General features: G+C 34.9%; 1 protein-coding gene and 1 long non-coding RNA gene across 2 annotated transcripts; one reads left to right on the forward strand and one right to left on the reverse strand.

Moving 5' to 3' along the window:
• Positions 1-1184: 1184 nt before the first annotated feature.
• LOC110452220 (UDP-GalNAc:beta-1,3-N-acetylgalactosaminyltransferase 1-like) lies at positions 1185-9502 on the forward strand. The gene is made up of 2 exons (XM_021500595.1): positions 1185-1538; positions 7453-9502. The coding sequence occupies exons 1-2, from the start codon at positions 1419-1421 to the stop codon at positions 8494-8496; spliced, it is 1164 nt and encodes a 387-aa protein (XP_021356270.1). The 5' UTR covers positions 1185-1418; the 3' UTR covers positions 8497-9502.
• Positions 4267-6196, reverse strand: LOC110452221. The gene is made up of 3 exons (XR_002463159.1): positions 6122-6196; positions 4877-4954; positions 4267-4347 (listed from the first exon to the last, which is right to left on the reverse strand). It is a non-coding gene; the product is annotated as an uncharacterized LOC110452221 (long non-coding RNA).
• Positions 9503-19057: the final 9555 nt, after the last annotated feature.

Here is a 19057-nt window from a genome sequence, read left to right on the forward strand (position 1 = left end):
TATAATAGAGCATAGGAAACTGAATATAAAAGAGTACAGGTAACCAGATATAATAGAGTAAAGGTAACCAAATATAATAGAGTATAGGTAACCAAATATAATAGAGTAAAGGTAACCAAATATAATATAGTACAGGTAACCAAATATAATAGAGAACAGGTAACCAAATATAATATAGTACAGGTAACCAAATATAATAGAGTATAGGTAACCAAATATAATAAAGTACAGGTAACCAAACAGTATAGAGTACCTGTTACCGTATATTATATACACTGTAGTAGTTGTAACAAATATAATGGAATAAATGTAGCCAAATATAATAGAGAACAGGTAACCTAATATATAAGAGTACAGGTTACCAAATATAATAGAGTATAGGAAACTCAATATAAAAGAGTACAGGTAACAAGATAAAATAGAGTAAATGTAACCTTATATTGTACAGTATAGGTAACCAAATATAATATAGTACAGGTAACCAACTATTATAGAGAACAGGTAACCAAATGTATTAGAGAACAGGTAACCAAATAGTATAGAGTACCTGTTACCGTATAGTATATAGTAGTTGTAACAAATAAGACCTAATATGAAAGAGTACAGGTAACCAAATATAAAAGAGTAAAGGTAACCAAATATAATAGAGTAAAGGTAACCAAATATATTACAGAACAGGTAACCAAATAGTATAGAGTACCTGTTACCGTATAGTATATAGTAGTTGTAACAAATAAATGGAGTTAATGTAACCAAATATAATAGAGTACAGGTAACCTAATATGAAAGAATACAGGTAACCAAATATAATAGAGTATAGGAAACTGAATATAAAAGAGTACAGGTAACCAGATATAATAGAGTAAAGGTAACCAAATATAATAGAGTATAGGAAACTGAATATAAAAGAGTACAGGTAACTAGATAAAAAAGAGTAAATGTAACCTTATATTGTAAATATCCATGTAAATAGAAGTAATAGTTGTTTGATTATGTGTTGTGGAATCCTTCTGCCGGTCACTAAATATATACCTTTTAAATTGCTCAGAGAACTTAAAGCAAGATGGATATAATGATAACCTTGGCCTAATTAGAGTAGCTGGCCTGTGTTTATAGAAATGAGTCATCGATATGTTAATTACGTCATGTTCCCGTCTGGTTGGCAGCGGTGATAATGTATGCCGGGGTCAAATTGGTATCGCCATTTTTAAAATCAACGTGTTGTAACAGGAAGTATCCTAGGGTGAACACGATATTGCACCGCTATATTTAAGATGTTCTCATAAACCGTTATCTACATTTATTGCGTCTGTCTGCTATGATCAAAGGTTATGTTTCGTGCTATAAATAGCTCAGTATGCCAATGGAAACAAGTGTCAGAAGAAATGATGTTTAATGTTTATTCCAATTATATTTAGATGAGCACCGTTTTGAAACCAATAACAGTAAAACGGTGTCCGTATCATGAATTTACAAAGCAAATATTTCCAATAGAGGCTCTATGGGATACGGACGCCATGATGACATTGTTGTCTGCAGTAAGTATACATTTGAGTTGCCATGTGTAATTGATTTGTTCCTATGTGTTTTCTCTCTGATTTTCGTTAGATTTGTTTACGTCACAGCAACAGACAAGCTTAAATAACTTGCCTACAGAGTGATACAGTCCAAAGGTCTACTGATCGTTCATAACATTGAAATATTACATACGCATGCAGGTAGAATTTTAAGACGACAAAATGAATATTGAGCGAAACATGTGACCAGGTTAGAGACGTGTTATACGATGGTCAGTAGCGGCCGCCACATCATATATCTAATATGTTTAAGACTTGTACATATACGTTTTTAAAATTTGTACATGAACACATCTTACATTTTCTCCAGCTGGGAGAAAACTTACCTTGGTAGCCTAGTGCACTGGAATTGACAAGAAAAGTCAACTCCAGTGCACTAGCTTGTGTACTAGAGTTAACTCTCGAATGCATTGGCGTTCACATTCATGTGCACTGGAGTTAACTACATTGCAAGATGTGATGGTCTTTATCATATTGTTTCTGGCCTTTTCATCAGTTTATACATCCTGTTGTTTTCTCCCCTCCAATTTTTTAAAAACTTAAATAAAATATTGATGTTTCCTATTCATGTACTTTAAATATCTAAACAGTATTCTTTAATGAAAGTAGTATGCGTTAATAAAGAATAGCTATAAAAAGCTATAACCTAGTAAAGTTTACCCTGGATGATTTGCTATACTACGCTACGAAAATAGTTCATATCATGCAATAAAATGCTAAAAAATGCGAACGTCGTGATGGCCTTCGTTTCCGGGATATTGTGATTTTTCTGAAGAAAAAAACTTTGCCTCAGAGACGATCGCCTCAATTTTATTAGCTCACACCTGTGCCGTCACAAGTTAAACGCTGCGTTCCTATTGAGGATTCAAACGATGTGTTGTATATGTCAGAACACACATGCGGATGCTTTCTAAATGAATCGGTGTCTGTACATAATTCGTTAATCTAGTGACTGCAAATATTTTACTTTTTATGATTCAATTGGAAATTTGATGAACCCATATACACCATGACCATCTTACTAATAGTCCTGCTTGTATCTGCTCTGCTGAACCTGAAACAGTATCTCATTACTTTTTGGAATGTCCTATTTTTAATAAACAAAGAACAACTTTGTTCACTTCTCTGAATAGTTATGGAAACCACAACCACAACGATAAAAACAATCTTCTCCAGTGTTATTTCGACAAAGTATGTTGTAGAATCCCTTACTGTTTTTTATAAAACTTTCTAAATTAGTCGGTCATAATGGGTAAAAGATAACTCGTCATCTAATCGTATATGTGCTGTATATTCCTTGATGGATTTTACAATGCCATGGTAAGTTAGGAAGTTAGAGTTGATATTATATTTTCCCTTAAATTCCTGAAAATTGTAAACGGTATATGTGTTTGGAAATTTAACTACATCATTAACAATAACAATTCCTTTGTTATACCGTTCTTTATAAAATACCATTTTGTCCATTTACAATAAAATGTTCATTCCCACTTACCAAAGTCTGTCTTTCTTTTTAAGACACCTCCAACATTTGAATACATCTTTCCAAAACTGGTTTTTACACTTCATTTCACATTCTTTTATGTATCCTGATCAAACCCTAGCCAAAATGCCTAAGTCAAAACTTTTACCTAGGATACTTTGCCATTTACTTGATTTAGAGAATTCCAGAGAATTACGGAAATTAACAAATACACATGTTTCATTTGTAACACATAATAAAATATTCAAACAAATTTTAAGAATCTTACAGAGGGAGAACAAGTCCGTTCAAGTCTCACAAAGTTTAGTAATTTATTATTGAACCACCTAATCAAATATATAATGTGGAGATGCAGTGTAATCTGACTCTTTGACAGTGCTTCACACCTCACCTATCCTCTTCATGCCGGTCGGCATTTAAGGCCCTGGTACATTCTTTCCATTTGACACGGTCTTTAGCTGTTGTCCTTGCTGTAGCCCAGCTGTTCCATCCGAGTGTTGTTCTTTCTGTCTCAACAGTCCGTCTTCAGGTGGTCTTTAGCTGTTGTCCTTGCTGTAGCCCAGCTGTTCCATCCGAGTGTTGTTCTTTCTGTCTCAACAGTCCGCCTCAGGTGGTTTTAGGACGTCCTACCTTTCTTTTCCCCTCTGGTTTCCATGTCAGTGCCACTGAACATATGCTGTTGGTGTCCATTCTTAGTACATGGCCAATCCATCTCCAACGACGTTCCATGATATCATCACTAAGTTTCTTTGTTCCAGCTCTGTTGTGAAGGTTTTCATTTGTAATGGTGTTGGGCCATCTTATTTTCAAAATTTGTCTCAGACATCTAGTTTTGAAGGTGTTCAAATTTTTTTTGTCCTGTTCTGTTGTTTTCCAGGTTTCACATCCATACAGTAGAACTGATATAACCAAGTTGTTAAATAGCCTGACCTTTGTTTTGAATAACAGTAATGATGATCTCCATATTTTTCTTAACCTGCTGAATTGCCCTTTCGCTTTCTTGAACCTGTTGTTTATATCATTGTCACAGCCACCTTTTGTTGTTACTATTCCTCCTAGGTAAGTAAAGGTATCAACACCCTCTAGCTCTTTTTCATTCAACTTCACTGTGTTGTTATTAGTGGTGTTCATCCGCATTACTTTAGTCTTGGAAGTATTTACCTTCAATCCTATCCTGTTGGCATTTTCTTGAAGTTTGTTTGTTTTCAGCTGTATATGTTGGAATTTGGAAGATAGTAGTGCAAGTTCAGGTATAAAGGTGTGTCGCAGGCCTCCTGCTGTCAGCTCCTGAAACAGGTGTGTTTAGTGTTAATAACCAGTACATAAATTTCACTCCTAAGTAAGCTAAAGGAGTGTATCGAGTTGATTTTATTATTGAACCAAGATTTCAAATTATCACTGTATATTATGTGGCGACTTTTTTATTTTAAATCGCATAATTCAATTATATTTTAGAAATAAATATAATCAAATATAATCAAGCATCGCATACATACGTATTGTATTGAGTTAAATGTGAGTTAAATGTGTAACTGTTTGTCGGTATATATAATATACGTTTCTGGCAGTATCTGTTAAAGAAATTAGTATGCGTTAATACATAATAAATATATTGCAAGATAACCAATTTAATTATAAATGCATACACCGATGTGGGTCTGTGGTACATGTACTGATGGTTTAAAGTTTATAATACTTTGTATAATAGACATATTCATTAAAGAACATTACGTCTGCATAAAGTATATCAATTTACCTGTATATGAACTAGTGTATGGCAATGAAGTATCTCTAAGTGCCAAAATGTTTAATTTACCTGGTGGGTAATTTGCTTTGAAAAGGGTTATAGTCTTTTTTTCTGAAAGGGTGTCTGAGGTCCAACGGGTGAATCTACCTGTAAAACATGTATCCGGCATGTAATACATTTATTTACATATGCAATATTTTTGTTTTTATCATAAACAATCACTTTCTTATTGTCATTGTTTCCTCTAAAATAGATCGATTTATATTCTTAACAAAGGCTACGGATCAATTAAAAGGCGTCTGCTATACTTCACCCTTGTTTCCCACAGGGTCTTATTACGAAAGGAATGTTATTCGGTATACGGTATAACATATTTACATATGGAATATTTTTTGTTTACTTATTAGTTTTGTTAAAAAAAAATGGTCTGATTACGAAAGGAAAGTTAATCGGTAAACAACGACGGCCGACAGCGGCTGACAAAATACATTTGATACTAACTGTGTTTTTGTATCAAATAATCTATGTAGTTGAGTACAAAACACATTTAGTTGTTATTTCAAACTAAACGTTATTCGTTATGACAAATAATTAGGTACACAACACATTTAGTACGTTCGACTAAACGTAGACAAATGATTAGGTACAAAGTTCCCTCTGTCCTAAGTTTATAATAAATCTCCCCCGTTCTCAGGCGTGCAATTAATCGCCATGATAGGGAAGTAACGTGTGTTCGACTTGGGCTGTACCTGCGCATAGATACTGTCCATATACTTGATGACATATTATCGCTTTGCTTACTTAAACATAGACTTGCCATGTATTAATAGAGTATATATCAGTTGGTACCAACACTAAATATTAAGACACAAAGTACTATTCCGAAAGACCAAGCTATGTAGAACTTCATGGACTATAATTAACTTATGTGATATCGATCATATATCAATTGTGAAGCCATGCAGCTTTGTACATATTGGTTTGCTGGTATATCACGTCATAATGGAGGGTTGTATCTTTCGTGAAGGTTTGTAATATGCGAATATTAATACAACCTATAATGATATAATTCATATATATTTTATATAATAACTCTGCGTCCTCATATTTGTCACGTGAAGCAATAGATCATATTAAAGCAGTGGCATAGTATATGTAGATACAAAATGTATGTATGTACAAAATATATGTATGTTCAAAATGTGAATTAGTGTATGACAATGAAGTATTTTTCTTCGGTAGCCGATAGCGACCGTCATATCTGAGTTGTCGTCTCACCGACTGTATATCTGGGTGCCAACATTTTTAATTTACCTGTAGATTTACTTTGAAAGGGGTTATAGTCCTTTTTCTGGAAATGTGTCTGAGGTCCAACGGGCGAATCTACCTGTAAAACTCTACATGTATCATGCATGTAATACATTTATTTACATATGCAATATTTTTTGTTAACTTATTTAGTTTGTTTAATATTATTTTTTTCATAAATAATCAGTTATATATACAAATCTTATCGTCTGAAATAGATCGATTTATATTCTTAACAAAAGCTACGGATAAACTAAAGGGCCTCTGCTTTACTTCGCCTTTGTTGCCGACAGGGTCTTATCACGAAAGGAATCTTAATCGATATACGGTATATCTATACATATATATACATTTACAAGTCATTTACATATTTGATATTAGATATGACGGCCGCTATCGGCCATCGTAGGTAAGACCAAGTGTGAAACAAAGGTGAAGTAAATCAGACGGGTGAAAAGAATGAAATATTTAAGATGATTCATTTTCAAAACTGATGACCTATTTAAACCAACTATGGTCTGGAGCATTATTTGGCAAGTCAAAACCAAGTTTGTAAAAACATAGGCCGTGGCGCCTCTGGCGGAAGGATGATTAAGCCAAAAAGGGAAGTGGAAATAGATCTTAAGACATTTCGCCTTAAGTTGAGAAGAAGGGATTTTAAGCAACTTTGATAAACAGCATCCATCTTTGAACCAAGGTGATTTAATAATCTAGAAAAGGAAACTATGCCCCCAATGGAGGATGAGAGCAAATATTTGCAGTATAATATTTCTTGAAAATATTTTGCTATGGTAGCCTATACGTCCAGGTGGGCAATATAAGCCCTCTGGGCCTCTTGTCATGCATGCATTTTTAAATAACCTAACTGTATGTCAATAAATTTTAAATTGTTTTAAAAGTACACAAAATTCCTTCTTTACGAACCTTGCGTTGCTAGTTTTGCGAATATTATTTTCAGAACCCTATAGTTCTAACACGTGTACTTTTCTGTTTATATTTTAAACGTTCATAACCCATTATTAGCAAAAATACCCAAGTAGTCCGTTCATGGTAACCGGAACCGAACCGAAAATATAAATTAATATATCTTTTGGAATTGATACAATTGTACATGATACATGCATCTGATTGCACCTTTAACATTTGAAATTAGAAGACATTAAGATATTGATGGTTTCATGCGTTGGAAGTAAATGGATACCATTATCATACGGGAGTTATGGGATCTATTGTGATAATATTTGGATTAAAATAAATTACATTGTTTTGTAAACAACTTTACGCATTTGTTATTATCATGTTCTCTTAAATACTCCTTTAGTTTCTTTTCATTTTAGACACTGCGTTCCAAGAGGGTGAGAAGAGCATTCCTGACATGCCTGCTTGTCAGTGTTGTTGTGGTGGTCTTGAATCGAACAATACTCCACGATTCGGATACATTATCTGTTTCTGATGTTTCGAGGTTAACCGAACTGCCTGAGAAACAAATATCTAAAGGAATTTTGATTCATCCAAAAATAAAGTGTAGTGAAAGATGTTTACAAAAGACTGCTATTTTAGTAATAAGTAAAGCGTCAAATACAGTGCAGCAGGAAACAGTACGACAGACGTGGGGACATCCAAGAATGCAATCGAAATACAACTTCTGTCTGTTTTTCTTGTTAGGGAAAGAAAATAATGTGGATGTGAACAAAATAAGTAGTGCGAATGGGGACATTTTACAGGTTAATGTTACCGAGAACTACTACAGCCTCACTAATAAAGTAATGGAAGGTTTCAACTGGGTCACACATTTCTGCTATGAAGCACGTTTCTTTTTCAAAACTGACGATGATGTGTTTTTTGACTTGGAATTTCTGAAAGAAATCGAAAAGGACAATACCTATCTGTCTGATGATGTCCTTCTTGGTACATGTAAACGGAGAACTCCAGTAAGCAGAGTCGTGTCCAAGTATCATGCCACCTACGACGAGTATCCTTTTGAATTTTATCCGCCATACTGCGGAGGTCCGGGATATTTCATGACATTGAACACTGCAAGGAAAATATACGGAGGAATGTTGTACACAAAAACGTTCAAGTTAGAGGACGCGTATTTGGGAATGGTCATTAACAGGTTAGGTATACCAGTGAAACACGTCGATAATTTCATTTATGCATTAGATAACATTGATGGATATATGCAATATTTCAAGATCCGCTGTTCGCGAATTACGCATGGGTTATCAGCCAGTAATATCCAACAGTTGTGGAATCAACGAAGCTCAATAGGTATTGATAACAATGACTGTTCCTCATGGGGAAAGTTAGGATACATTTTCAAATATTATAGTAATTATATCATTGGGTCAAGAAAGGATTCCTTCCAGATATCAAATTAAGTCAAGAAACAAGTTCAGTCTTTTTGCTTACTTTGAAATGAATTAACACAAAAATATAGTAGTGATAAAAACAAAAGACGAACACGAGGTTGAAATTCGTGCACAAACCATTGGATTTTATTAAGCTGGTCAGTAATGGAAAAGCCCTCTAAAACGGTTTAATTCTTTTAAGCTTTGTTGGAAAAGTTCAACATGTAATAACCATGAACGTTGTGGTGTATCTGGCTCGTGACTGTGGTTTGATACACTGGAGATAGTTTTCGACTACCTGGCATTGAGATATGTGATTGGTTCTTCAACAACAATGTTTAAACTTCGAACTCTGAACATCAGATTGTTGTACTGTCTATCTTTGATTCCCCAGAATAATTCGAGCATTTACTGTCCCAGCCAGGGGTTTGTATTGTGACTCTTACCTAATGAGCTACTTGATCAACTGACATGTGATGTATTTTACTGCTGGACTGTACTATGTACAAAAATTGCTAGATTTGACTATTCTTTAAAAGAGTGCTAGAAAATCTCAGTATCTAGCATTTGTATAGAGTGATAAGCAAATGCAAAATAAAATGCTAGATTTGAATGTTCTAAATATAGTACTGTATTTTATATAGTATTAGTATAGTTTGATTAGGAAATACATTATGTTGCTGGATTTGAGATTACATGTTAAAACTTTGTGTTAATGTATCATGTTAACACTCATTGATCAATTTCTTAATTTGTACTTTTTAATGAGCTTTTAAACAGATAGCCCAATGTTTACATATATACAAAAATGTAGACAACTGATCGTCAATTAATTATTTTGTTTTACTCATTTCATACCCAAAATTACTTCATTTGTTAAATGTCTCATTCACAGATAAGCCAGAGATCACATAAGATTTTACGTTTAGTTCCTAAACAGGGATTCATTTCTTGTGTGATTGTCCCATGTATAGTGATTTTCGAATTAATCTGTTTTACCATTTTGGATATTTCGGTGAAAACTGTAAAGACTGTGATAGTGNCTTTTTTTTTTTTTTTTTTTTTTTTTTATTATATTTTCAATTTGTATGACATAAACACACACATATATATATACATACAATGTACATGGGCGTCTAGAATTGTGAAATGCCGTGGTACTAATCTCCTGCATGCTGAAACTCAGGCTTACAGAAATGATTCATAAAAATGTATATAACATGTTTCGTTATAGTTGTTAGACATTTTATAAACTCATTTTAAACTCAGGTCAATGTCTGATGGCAAGTTGATAGTCAATGACAGCTAAAGGTATATTCTTTATTTTAAATGACACTCATGTTTTTCTTGGTGAAGGGAAAAATGTGGTATAGTGTATTGTTAAAGTTCTCTCACAAAGGCAACTTTGCTTGATCCTTTAATCAAAGATATTAGAAATCCTTTTTTCATCTCCGATTCCAAACAGTTTTAGTAAAGAGAAGCTCAAATTAATTCTGATCTGGAACAAAAACAAAATAAGAGTATTGTCATGCACGCTGGAATCACAAAACACAAAAGCATAACGGTCTGGGCTGTTGGTCTTCCACTATCGACTTAAATTTACATCATCTACAGATAAAAACAACATCATTGTTATATTCTGTATTAAAGTGTTAACATTTCGTCCTACCAACCATAAACTGAAATGTATGTACACCTGTATTTAAATACTCTGGTTCACGAAAAAGAAATATATTAATGTGTCAATTAAGAAATTGTGCTAGTCAACTTAACTATGATCTGTTTAAAGATCACTTGAAAAATAGTCCAAACTGTCCTTGTAGTCATGCAACTGAAAACTTTTATCATTTCTTTTTTGAATGTCCTTTCTATACAGAAGAACGACAAACTTTTATGCAGGATCTTTTATTAAATGATGAAGATTTCCATAATACAATACCTTTAAGTACTATTCTAAATGGAAACACTAGTAATAGTGATTTACAGAACAATCAATTGAGTGGGTGCATAAATACATAAATGCTACAGGACGGTTTTAATAGATAAATATACGAGCTGTATGTGGTTGGTGTATTCCTTGTATTCTGTAAGATAAATTCATTATTTCTGTTGATAGTGGATAATGAATATATATATTTACATATAATATACCATGGTTGATTGATCACAGGACAACAAATGTCCAGGGACTTTATGTGGTCATGACACTTAAGGTATGATGGAGTAATGTAAATCAATAGTTATAATTTATTCAATTATTGAAAAACTAATAATTTATTATGAAATACCAAAATGCCACATATTTGTATCCTGTGAACTAGTGTACTTTGTTATCATATTTAATGCCCAACTGCACATTCATTTAAAACAAATATAAACTACATTAAATAAACCAACAAACCCATGCCTGTAGATACAAATGTGATGTTAGAGTGTATGAGTGTATGAGTGAGTGATTGAAATAATTTTGTGTTCTTATATAATTATTTCTGTCTTCTTTTTGTGTTTTCATATTATTATTTTTTATTTTTTATTTATGTTTTCTTTTAGTTAATTTTCTATTTGATTTTCCAACTCATCTCAAGACATGTCTACTTCAAATAAGTCCTGGTACATTTCTTTATCAGCATACATGCATGTATCAGTTTTGCTTTATTTCATGATGCCGTAGCAAATTTTAGTTGCTCCAGGTCAAGACGTATATCCATATATTTAATTCGATTTGAATACTGTGTATATTCATAACGGTATATTTAAAATATTAAGCCAGCCTAATTAAATGTATATTACCTAGCAATAAATGTATCCAAGTGTCATGAGATGAGTTGAAATGAAATGTATGTAAATATTGTATTCAATGTCTTCAAATATCAAAAGTATGCTGGAAGCCATGGAGATAGCTTATATAGGCAAAGCCTCTTGCTCAATCCTTTTGTTTTATCAATAAAATATATTTGAAATGAAATGAAAATAAACTGATATAGTTTGATGTCTCACTAATTGTAAATGACAAAACCTAGCCTACTGAGGGTTTATATTTGATATAATGTCTGCATGTCTCTATCTTAATATAAATAGTGATGTTAAATCGATATATATATATATTGAGATCCAGAAAAGCGATATCAATGTTTTCTTTCACCATTCTAAATAATAACACTGTTCCGGTTGGATATCTTGCCGGGGTCTATATATTCCTCTAGGCTCCGCTCTATCGGGGTTTATAAAAGCACAAGCAAAGGGAGGTAACTCAAACTAGAATTTCTCTTCATAACAAAACAGATGGCGTCTGACACAAACAAGCGTTCGAGGTTAACAACTCATTCAGGGGATGATACAGCCTACTAGAAATCTAAAACGACAGCAAACTCAACGAAAAGGGAAAATGAGGGGCCGCTAGGGAACTGCGTGATTTAAAGAAAAAGACACGGCTGGCAGATGTTCAGTTCTTTCAGTGACTGGTTGGGGCTATTTTGAGTGAAGTCAAAGTCACAAAGTGACTTATAATTTTACAAAAAACAATAATAAAAGTTTGTCAGGGTGACAAATCCGTTATCTCTGGATCATGACGGATCAACGGGCTCATAGACCTCGTTTGGTGTTTATAGACCCTTTGGGTCGGATTTTATAAAACACAGACGGGGTCTTTGAGCCCGTAAACCCCTCCTAACCCAGGGAAAGCTAATAGTATGACCTTACATACTGAAAGGACGCTAAAATATTAACAAAAATAAAACAATAAAATAAAAGAGTTTTGTTTGTTTGTGTGTTTTTTGTGTTCCGGATTTATCCTCGTGAATTACACGATGAAAAATATTTTTTCCATTTTTTATTAAATTACAAGTAACGTTTTTAGTTTCCTGTTATATACGTTTAACACCTACCTGGTGTATGACATTTGTGAGCCTCAAACAGCGATTCCCAAACAACCTGGACACCTATCCACATACATAACATGATATTCCCAAACATCCCTTGAGCTCTGGGTAGGTAGTCAGCATTAAATACAACAAGGCAGGTGGCAGCTGTTGCAGAAACAAACGAAACCAACGCTACTCTCCAAAATTGTTATAAGTTGTATGGCAATTGTTTTTGCCTGTTCAATACACATATTTGTGAACATGAAATGAATTGTCTTCAAATATCAGTGTCGTAAAATAAAGAAAATGCAATGGATTCAACTCAGACGATTATTGGCTTAAAGCTTAAAAAAATCCAGTGTCTTAAAATCTTTTCAAAAGTTTTTCGTTTAAACGCAAAGTAACTTAATCATCCTAGGGTTTAATATTCTAAAGCAATGACACATTTTAAAAGTCAACTTCAACTTTCCTTTGTTTAATGTGTATGAACAATCATGTACTGATCAATTATGTACTTATGAATAATGTCATTTATGTTTTGTCTTGCCTTGTAAAAACAAAATAACAAAAACAAATTATAATAATAATATTGTATAAACTTGCATTAGATAATCCATCAACATCTAGGAAAATTAGGACGAAAGAAGCTGCCGTAACCACGAAAGATACCACGGTTGCTGTCATGTGTACCTGAAAAAAAGAACATCCAAATACAAATATATAATAATGAAACATACAAAACACAACACGACAAAAGTTTTATGACTCATGCCTTGTCAGGGCCTTGAACTTTGGAGATATATCCGCATTATAACATCACCTTGGCGATCTCATGAAGAGAAGGTATTAAAGTTGCAATAGTCAACAGCCCGACAATCTCGAAATGGTCCTAGTGATAAATACCTATTGGTCTGTTAGTGGATTTGTTCCTGCACGAGTCAAATTTACAGCTTGCTAATTTAACAATATTAAGTTACTACGGCAAACCAAAACTAATTCATTAACAACTAAGTAGACTGGAACAAGTCATTTGTTCATAGATTCAACAAAATGCCCTGACGTGAACCCGCAACCCTTTGGTCACGAGCCAGGCGTCCTTCCACTACACTACCGTGCCTCCTTAAATTATTATCAATACAGCAGATGTTATACGTATTGTCGTTTTAATTGGGCTAGTTAACACTTTTCTAAAACGATGTTATAATATTTGCTTTTTAAATAGAAAATTGTGCTTTGCTTTTGCGCATATATACAATATATTGGTAGGACTGATCAGTGATATCGGTTTCCCAACAATGACAGGAATAAAACATCGATTTTAACGAGGTTTGGAAATAAGAATCGGATTAAAATTAGCTATGGGTACAACATTGGGAGTTTGATACTTGAATAATTAAATCGCTGCTAGCAGCGTGTATTTTATTCAACATTCTGACTTTTTTGTTCTAATCTCATTGCAAATCTCATCACTAAACAGCAATATGTTAATTATTACGATTTACTTATTTAATCAATTTGATGTGGCCAGCAGACCGGAAAACAACTTTGTAGCAACAATGCATTGCATAGGACAAGTATGTGAAACAAGTGTCATTATGAATAACTCTTTTGTTTGGTATAATTATTAACTCCTGATTGACAATAATAATGGAGTCATGAACAAACATTTTAATTAATAAGTTTGTTTTGTATATCTTACCGTGTATCTGCGTGAAAGGTGATATAGCAGATGCTCGGTGATTTCCATTCTTGTCAAAATAAATCTTGTCTTGTGACGTGATTGGAAGCTCATTATGTTTGACCATTGCATCAGTTCCTGTAATAAAACTATTGTAAATGACAGCACATTGATTCATTGTCATTGTTGTCGAAGTTGTGTTACCTGTGATCCATAATACACGTATATTGTACTGCTTGTCTGTCTGTGTCTTTGTCTCTCTAACTCTCTGTCTCTCTCTCTTTTTATGAAATTATTACAAGACAAGCAAATGATCACTATTATTCTAGTAATAGTTAGCATGCAATCATCTCTGAAATTTTAAATATATAGTTCATAGTTCATACGATTGTACAAGTTTATGATCAGATAGACAAGTTCAAAGACTCATGATGTAAAATGTATCAAAAGTTGATATAATTAACATACTAGCAGATTTGGAAGTGGACATAACATGTTTCTGTTGTCTTTTTTTTATTCATATCTTTCTGTAGATTGGAAGTCTTTTTTTATGGAAATACATGTAGTACCAAAGCAAGAATAGTAGCATCGAAATATGTAGTATTTATTATAGGATATCTTATCGTCATGTTCAGCAGATGTTTATATTGCATCGGCATTTTCGAATGTTCGTCCCGTTGTATGCATCAGGTGGTAAGGGTTGGTCAGATCGTACGTCACACTACCTCCATTGTACAGTGTTGCGAACAAAGCAGCCTCCCATCTCGGTACATGGCCGACATACCAGTCAACCTGCCTCTCTTTAAAAAATAAATAAATAGCCTAATCCAAAACATGCCTGTTTGATGAGTACATATGGATGGGGGCGGGGTTGCTCATAAATTTTGTGTTAATGACGGAATTAACTCCCCTGTTTTAGCATTTTACTTCTGATTTCAGGTATTCTCTCCAGGACAATCTTGCCGCTGTTTCGTTGTTTTTTTTTCTCTTATCTTTTCTTTTCTCCTCTTTTGCTGCTCTTTATTTAATCATGTATTTTCATTTCCCTTAATAATCTTATGAACAAAACATATTTAAAAACAATTAATAGTTACAATATGCGTTATTTACAATATAAAATTCACGGCATATTTACAATGTTTTCTAGTGTGATGAACTATATTTAAATTGAGATGACTTTTTTTTCGTGTAGGAAGTGAGTGTGTCGGTGCTCTGGAAGGTGTAGCAGGTGGTGTTGCGTCCTTGTTTGAACTAAAAATGATAGTTAACACGTAGACAATTTACAATAATACATTAGCTAACGGTATAATAAAAGAGTAAGGTAAGTGATTCTATTTGGACAATATACTTACAGGGTATTGTGTAATAATACTGGCCGCTTGCACGTCGTTGTCTATACATTCAAATTCTTAGGTGATGTTGTTTCGTAATGCGCTATTTGTCGTTTGCTATGTTTATTCGTTCCTTCCTGTACATGTCTGCTTGCTGTTGTATTGGTGTTGGTGGATGAAGTTGGATAGACTGTAAAAGCTTGTCATGTGATTCAGTGATGAAGAGTGTGTCGTCAATGTCTGGGCTTGTCAGAGTCGTACGGGAAGCTTTAGATGACGTCACGGTCGTCGAACGTGACGTCACTATCGTCGATCGATATCCGCTCTAAACTCAGGACCGCATGTTGCAGAGGTTAGAACGTTCGCATACTGAGTGTGTGGTAGCGGGTTCGATGCGCGTCGGCGTCATTTTTTTTATATGTTTTTATAGAATCCTTCACACTATCATCGGAATGTTCGTTTTGTAACGACGATTATGATTGGCTATTTTTATAACAAGTGTTATGATTGGTTATTTTTTATAACAAGGTTTATGATTGGATCATTTTTAGTCACAAAAATTGAAGGAAGCAATAAACATAAATGAATTAAATTGTAATTTATTATTTATAATAAACGTTGTTTGTAAACAGCCATTTGTTTATGTCATATGCAACATTGTTGATTTTTAATATATTTAGATGATATTAGTACCAGCATGTGTACCAACATTTAGGTATACGTAATGTTGTCATGTTATATTTATAGATACAGAACAAAGAACATAGCTCAACATTTTCCTACACTCTTCTAACACGTGATAATATGGTTATAATTAGATTAGGGATGATACTGATTGGCTTAAATTATCACTAGGCAGGTCAAGGATAATTACCATTAGTCAAGCAATTTAGCCACGCTTAATTAATGAGATGACCAACAAAGGTCAGCGTCACCCCGCACTGTTTTAAGAAACTATCGGAGCGTGCGGATGAATTTTACATCAGCTTATATCTAAGGCACTTATCAGTGCAATATCAAACATTAACCTACGTGTGCAGAGTACCTGACCAAACAATCTTGGCATAATCATAGCGAACGGAACACGTGTGTTTGTTTACGTTTTGTTCATGTAAACAATGGGACTCGTATTGTAGACGGTATCATACCAATACATTATGCCTCATGGACGTTCATTCAGAGATACTAGTAAAATCACCTAAGTGTGTGTGTGTGTGTGTGTGTGTGTGTGTGTGTGTGTGTGTGTGTGTGTGAGTCGGGGGCTACGACAACAAGGACAGTCTCATACATAGCCATTAATAAGTGTAGCCTGTGACAGTCTGAGGTACAGTTGTGTGACCGCACAACGCACCAAAATAGCGTGCGCACACCGTGCACATACATCGTTCACACACCGTCCGCACATCGTCCACACATGGTGCGCACAACTGTTCGATTTAACAATCGTTCGCTTCTCTCCGCACAACTGTGCGATTTGGTATCATTTGTAGATCAAAATCACGGAATGACAAAAATACGGAAGGCTCGTATGCGATAATGTACACTGTGTATATATCTGTAATTTTTCATCTCAATAATCAAGATTATACAATTTCGCAATGCGTGTACACAGTATTACAGCGACCGTTAGGCTGTCAAGAATGGGTTTGGTTCCAAGGTGACAGAACAGGTAAATAACAATTTGATGAGTGTCCGGATTTTTACCTGACCAGTGCCTGACACACAGAGCTGATATGCGATACCGTATGACCGTAATGAACAGTATTTGTTATTTGCATTCGTTTGCCTATAGCTCCCCTTCACCTGGATTTTCACACCCCGGCCTTACTCGACGAGTTACGTAAGTGCCCATGGCGGGGGGGAATCACGGTCCAGGGACATGTACAAAGAGGGTATGTTTACCTGTATACGGGATTGTGTTGTAATTTTACATGTGTCGATGAAGTTTGTTTAAAAACAGAAACACAATTTCTAAACATACGAATGAATAGACAGAAAGATGAGTATAGATGTAGCTAGAATATAGAAACCTACGTAAAAAACAAGTTTATATGTTTAAACACGAAACCGTATAAATTGTTAAGGCATTCCTCAATTTACACCAACCACGATTGTTATCGCACAACGTCCGTCCATCGTGCGCACAGATGTGCGCAAGCAATGATCGTCCAGCTTTTTATCGTTCGCCCATCGTGCACACACCGGTCACACGGCTGTATCATCTGCAACCTCTCCAGTGACGATGTTCCGTAAAGAAAGATCTTCTGCAAATGGATTTCGTTCTTTGAGGAAGTCAATGATAATCTGGGTGTCCTTGAAATCTCTCGCCATCCGCCCCTTTGACGTTTCCTTGTGCTGATCATCTGACCGAGTGATCACTCCAGTTATGTTTTGCATTGCTGAATTGTACTCTGCACACGCCGGCATAGATAACACCCACTGGGCTCTCTGGGCTTCATCCATTCCCCGTCCTCTAGTCAAACCCCCTTAGGATTTTATGTTTTTCATCAGTACTTGTTCAATCGCAAGATCAGTAGAGAGACCAGCCCAATAACGGTCGCTACGCCGTAGAACGTGATGACCATTCTGAAAGTGTTGACAAACGTCTGGGTGTTCCGATTCAAGATTTTGCATGTTGGAGAGGTAAATATACGCAGATTTTGTATACAAGTTGTGTTCAGATGCTGCGAAGTATGGTAACATTTCCCGAGTTGTCTGTAAATGTAAATCCTAATTTCCGGTCCTTTCAGCCTTTAGAAATCGTCAAAGAATTGCCATCATTTCACAGAAAGTGATCCACAGAGAAGATGTCCTTGACCTCTGAAGCTGTTCTTTCAAATCTGACATCATGGTAGAAATTTCAGTCAGAGATTCATTCGATTCAATTGATTCACTGCTGTTGTAGTGCTCACTCATCAAGTTATCATCAAGGGCAAGAACACTTTGGAGGAGTTCTTGATATTCTGTACACTCTTCGTTGAATTCACACTGTGCCTGAAACATCTGTTCTACAAGAAGAGACTGTAAAGCCAAATCCACCAGCATGAATCCCCTCACAGTCCTGGCTACTGCTTTCCCGCTGAGCATATGACTGACGGCATTCGGAGCAAATATAGTTACTTACGCATCCTGTAGTCCTGTCCCACTCATGATACGACCTATGCTTCCCAGAAAGCTCATCTCTGTGTGAAAACCTCCCAGACGTAGAACTACATCAGCTATATCACTTCCAGGAAGTTCGTTACAAACAATCTCCATTGCTTTCCAAAAAAGGGGCTTGTCGAAGGTCAAGACTGGAGTTGTCCCATAACGTATAGCCTCTGAGGTGACAAAGCGTATGGTTGAGTAGATGCATGACATGTTTGTAGGATCCATATTTATCATAGGAAGGAACACAATTGACGATTGTCCTGGATGATTGCCCTTGCTCACCATTTGCATTAATCCAGACCAGATATGAGCAGGTGTTCTTAAAGGCCAAGCCACACTAGACAGACAGACAGACATTCTTTATTTCCTCTAATAAGAGATTACATGGTCTTGTCGTTTTTAACAATTTCAACAATTTACAGCATGCACACTACATATTTACATAATACTACAGTTTCTTACTGTATTCTTCAAACTTTGCTCAAGAGCTAGAGCTGCTCTCGAGAAGTATGTTCATTTCTGTGAACATCCCAGCAAGTTTGTCACTTATAGCAACCATCAGATTGTCCCAT

The sequence above is a fragment of the Mizuhopecten yessoensis genome, unplaced genomic scaffold (genome assembly GCF_002113885.1).
Source record: "Mizuhopecten yessoensis strain PY_sf001 unplaced genomic scaffold, ASM211388v2 scaffold6491, whole genome shotgun sequence".
In the NCBI taxonomy this organism is placed as follows: Eukaryota; Metazoa; Mollusca; class Bivalvia; order Pectinida; family Pectinidae; genus Mizuhopecten; species Mizuhopecten yessoensis.

Excerpts from the sequence above, each read along its gene's own strand:
- LOC110452220 (XM_021500595.1), top strand. The coding sequence starts at position 1,419 with ATGAGCACCGTTTTGAAACCAATAACAGTAAAACGGTGTCCGTATCAT. Across the intron at positions 1,539-7,452 it reads TGATGACATTGTTGTCTGCA|ACACTGCGTTCCAAGAGGGT; the intron begins GTAAGTATACAT and ends TTTTCATTTTAG.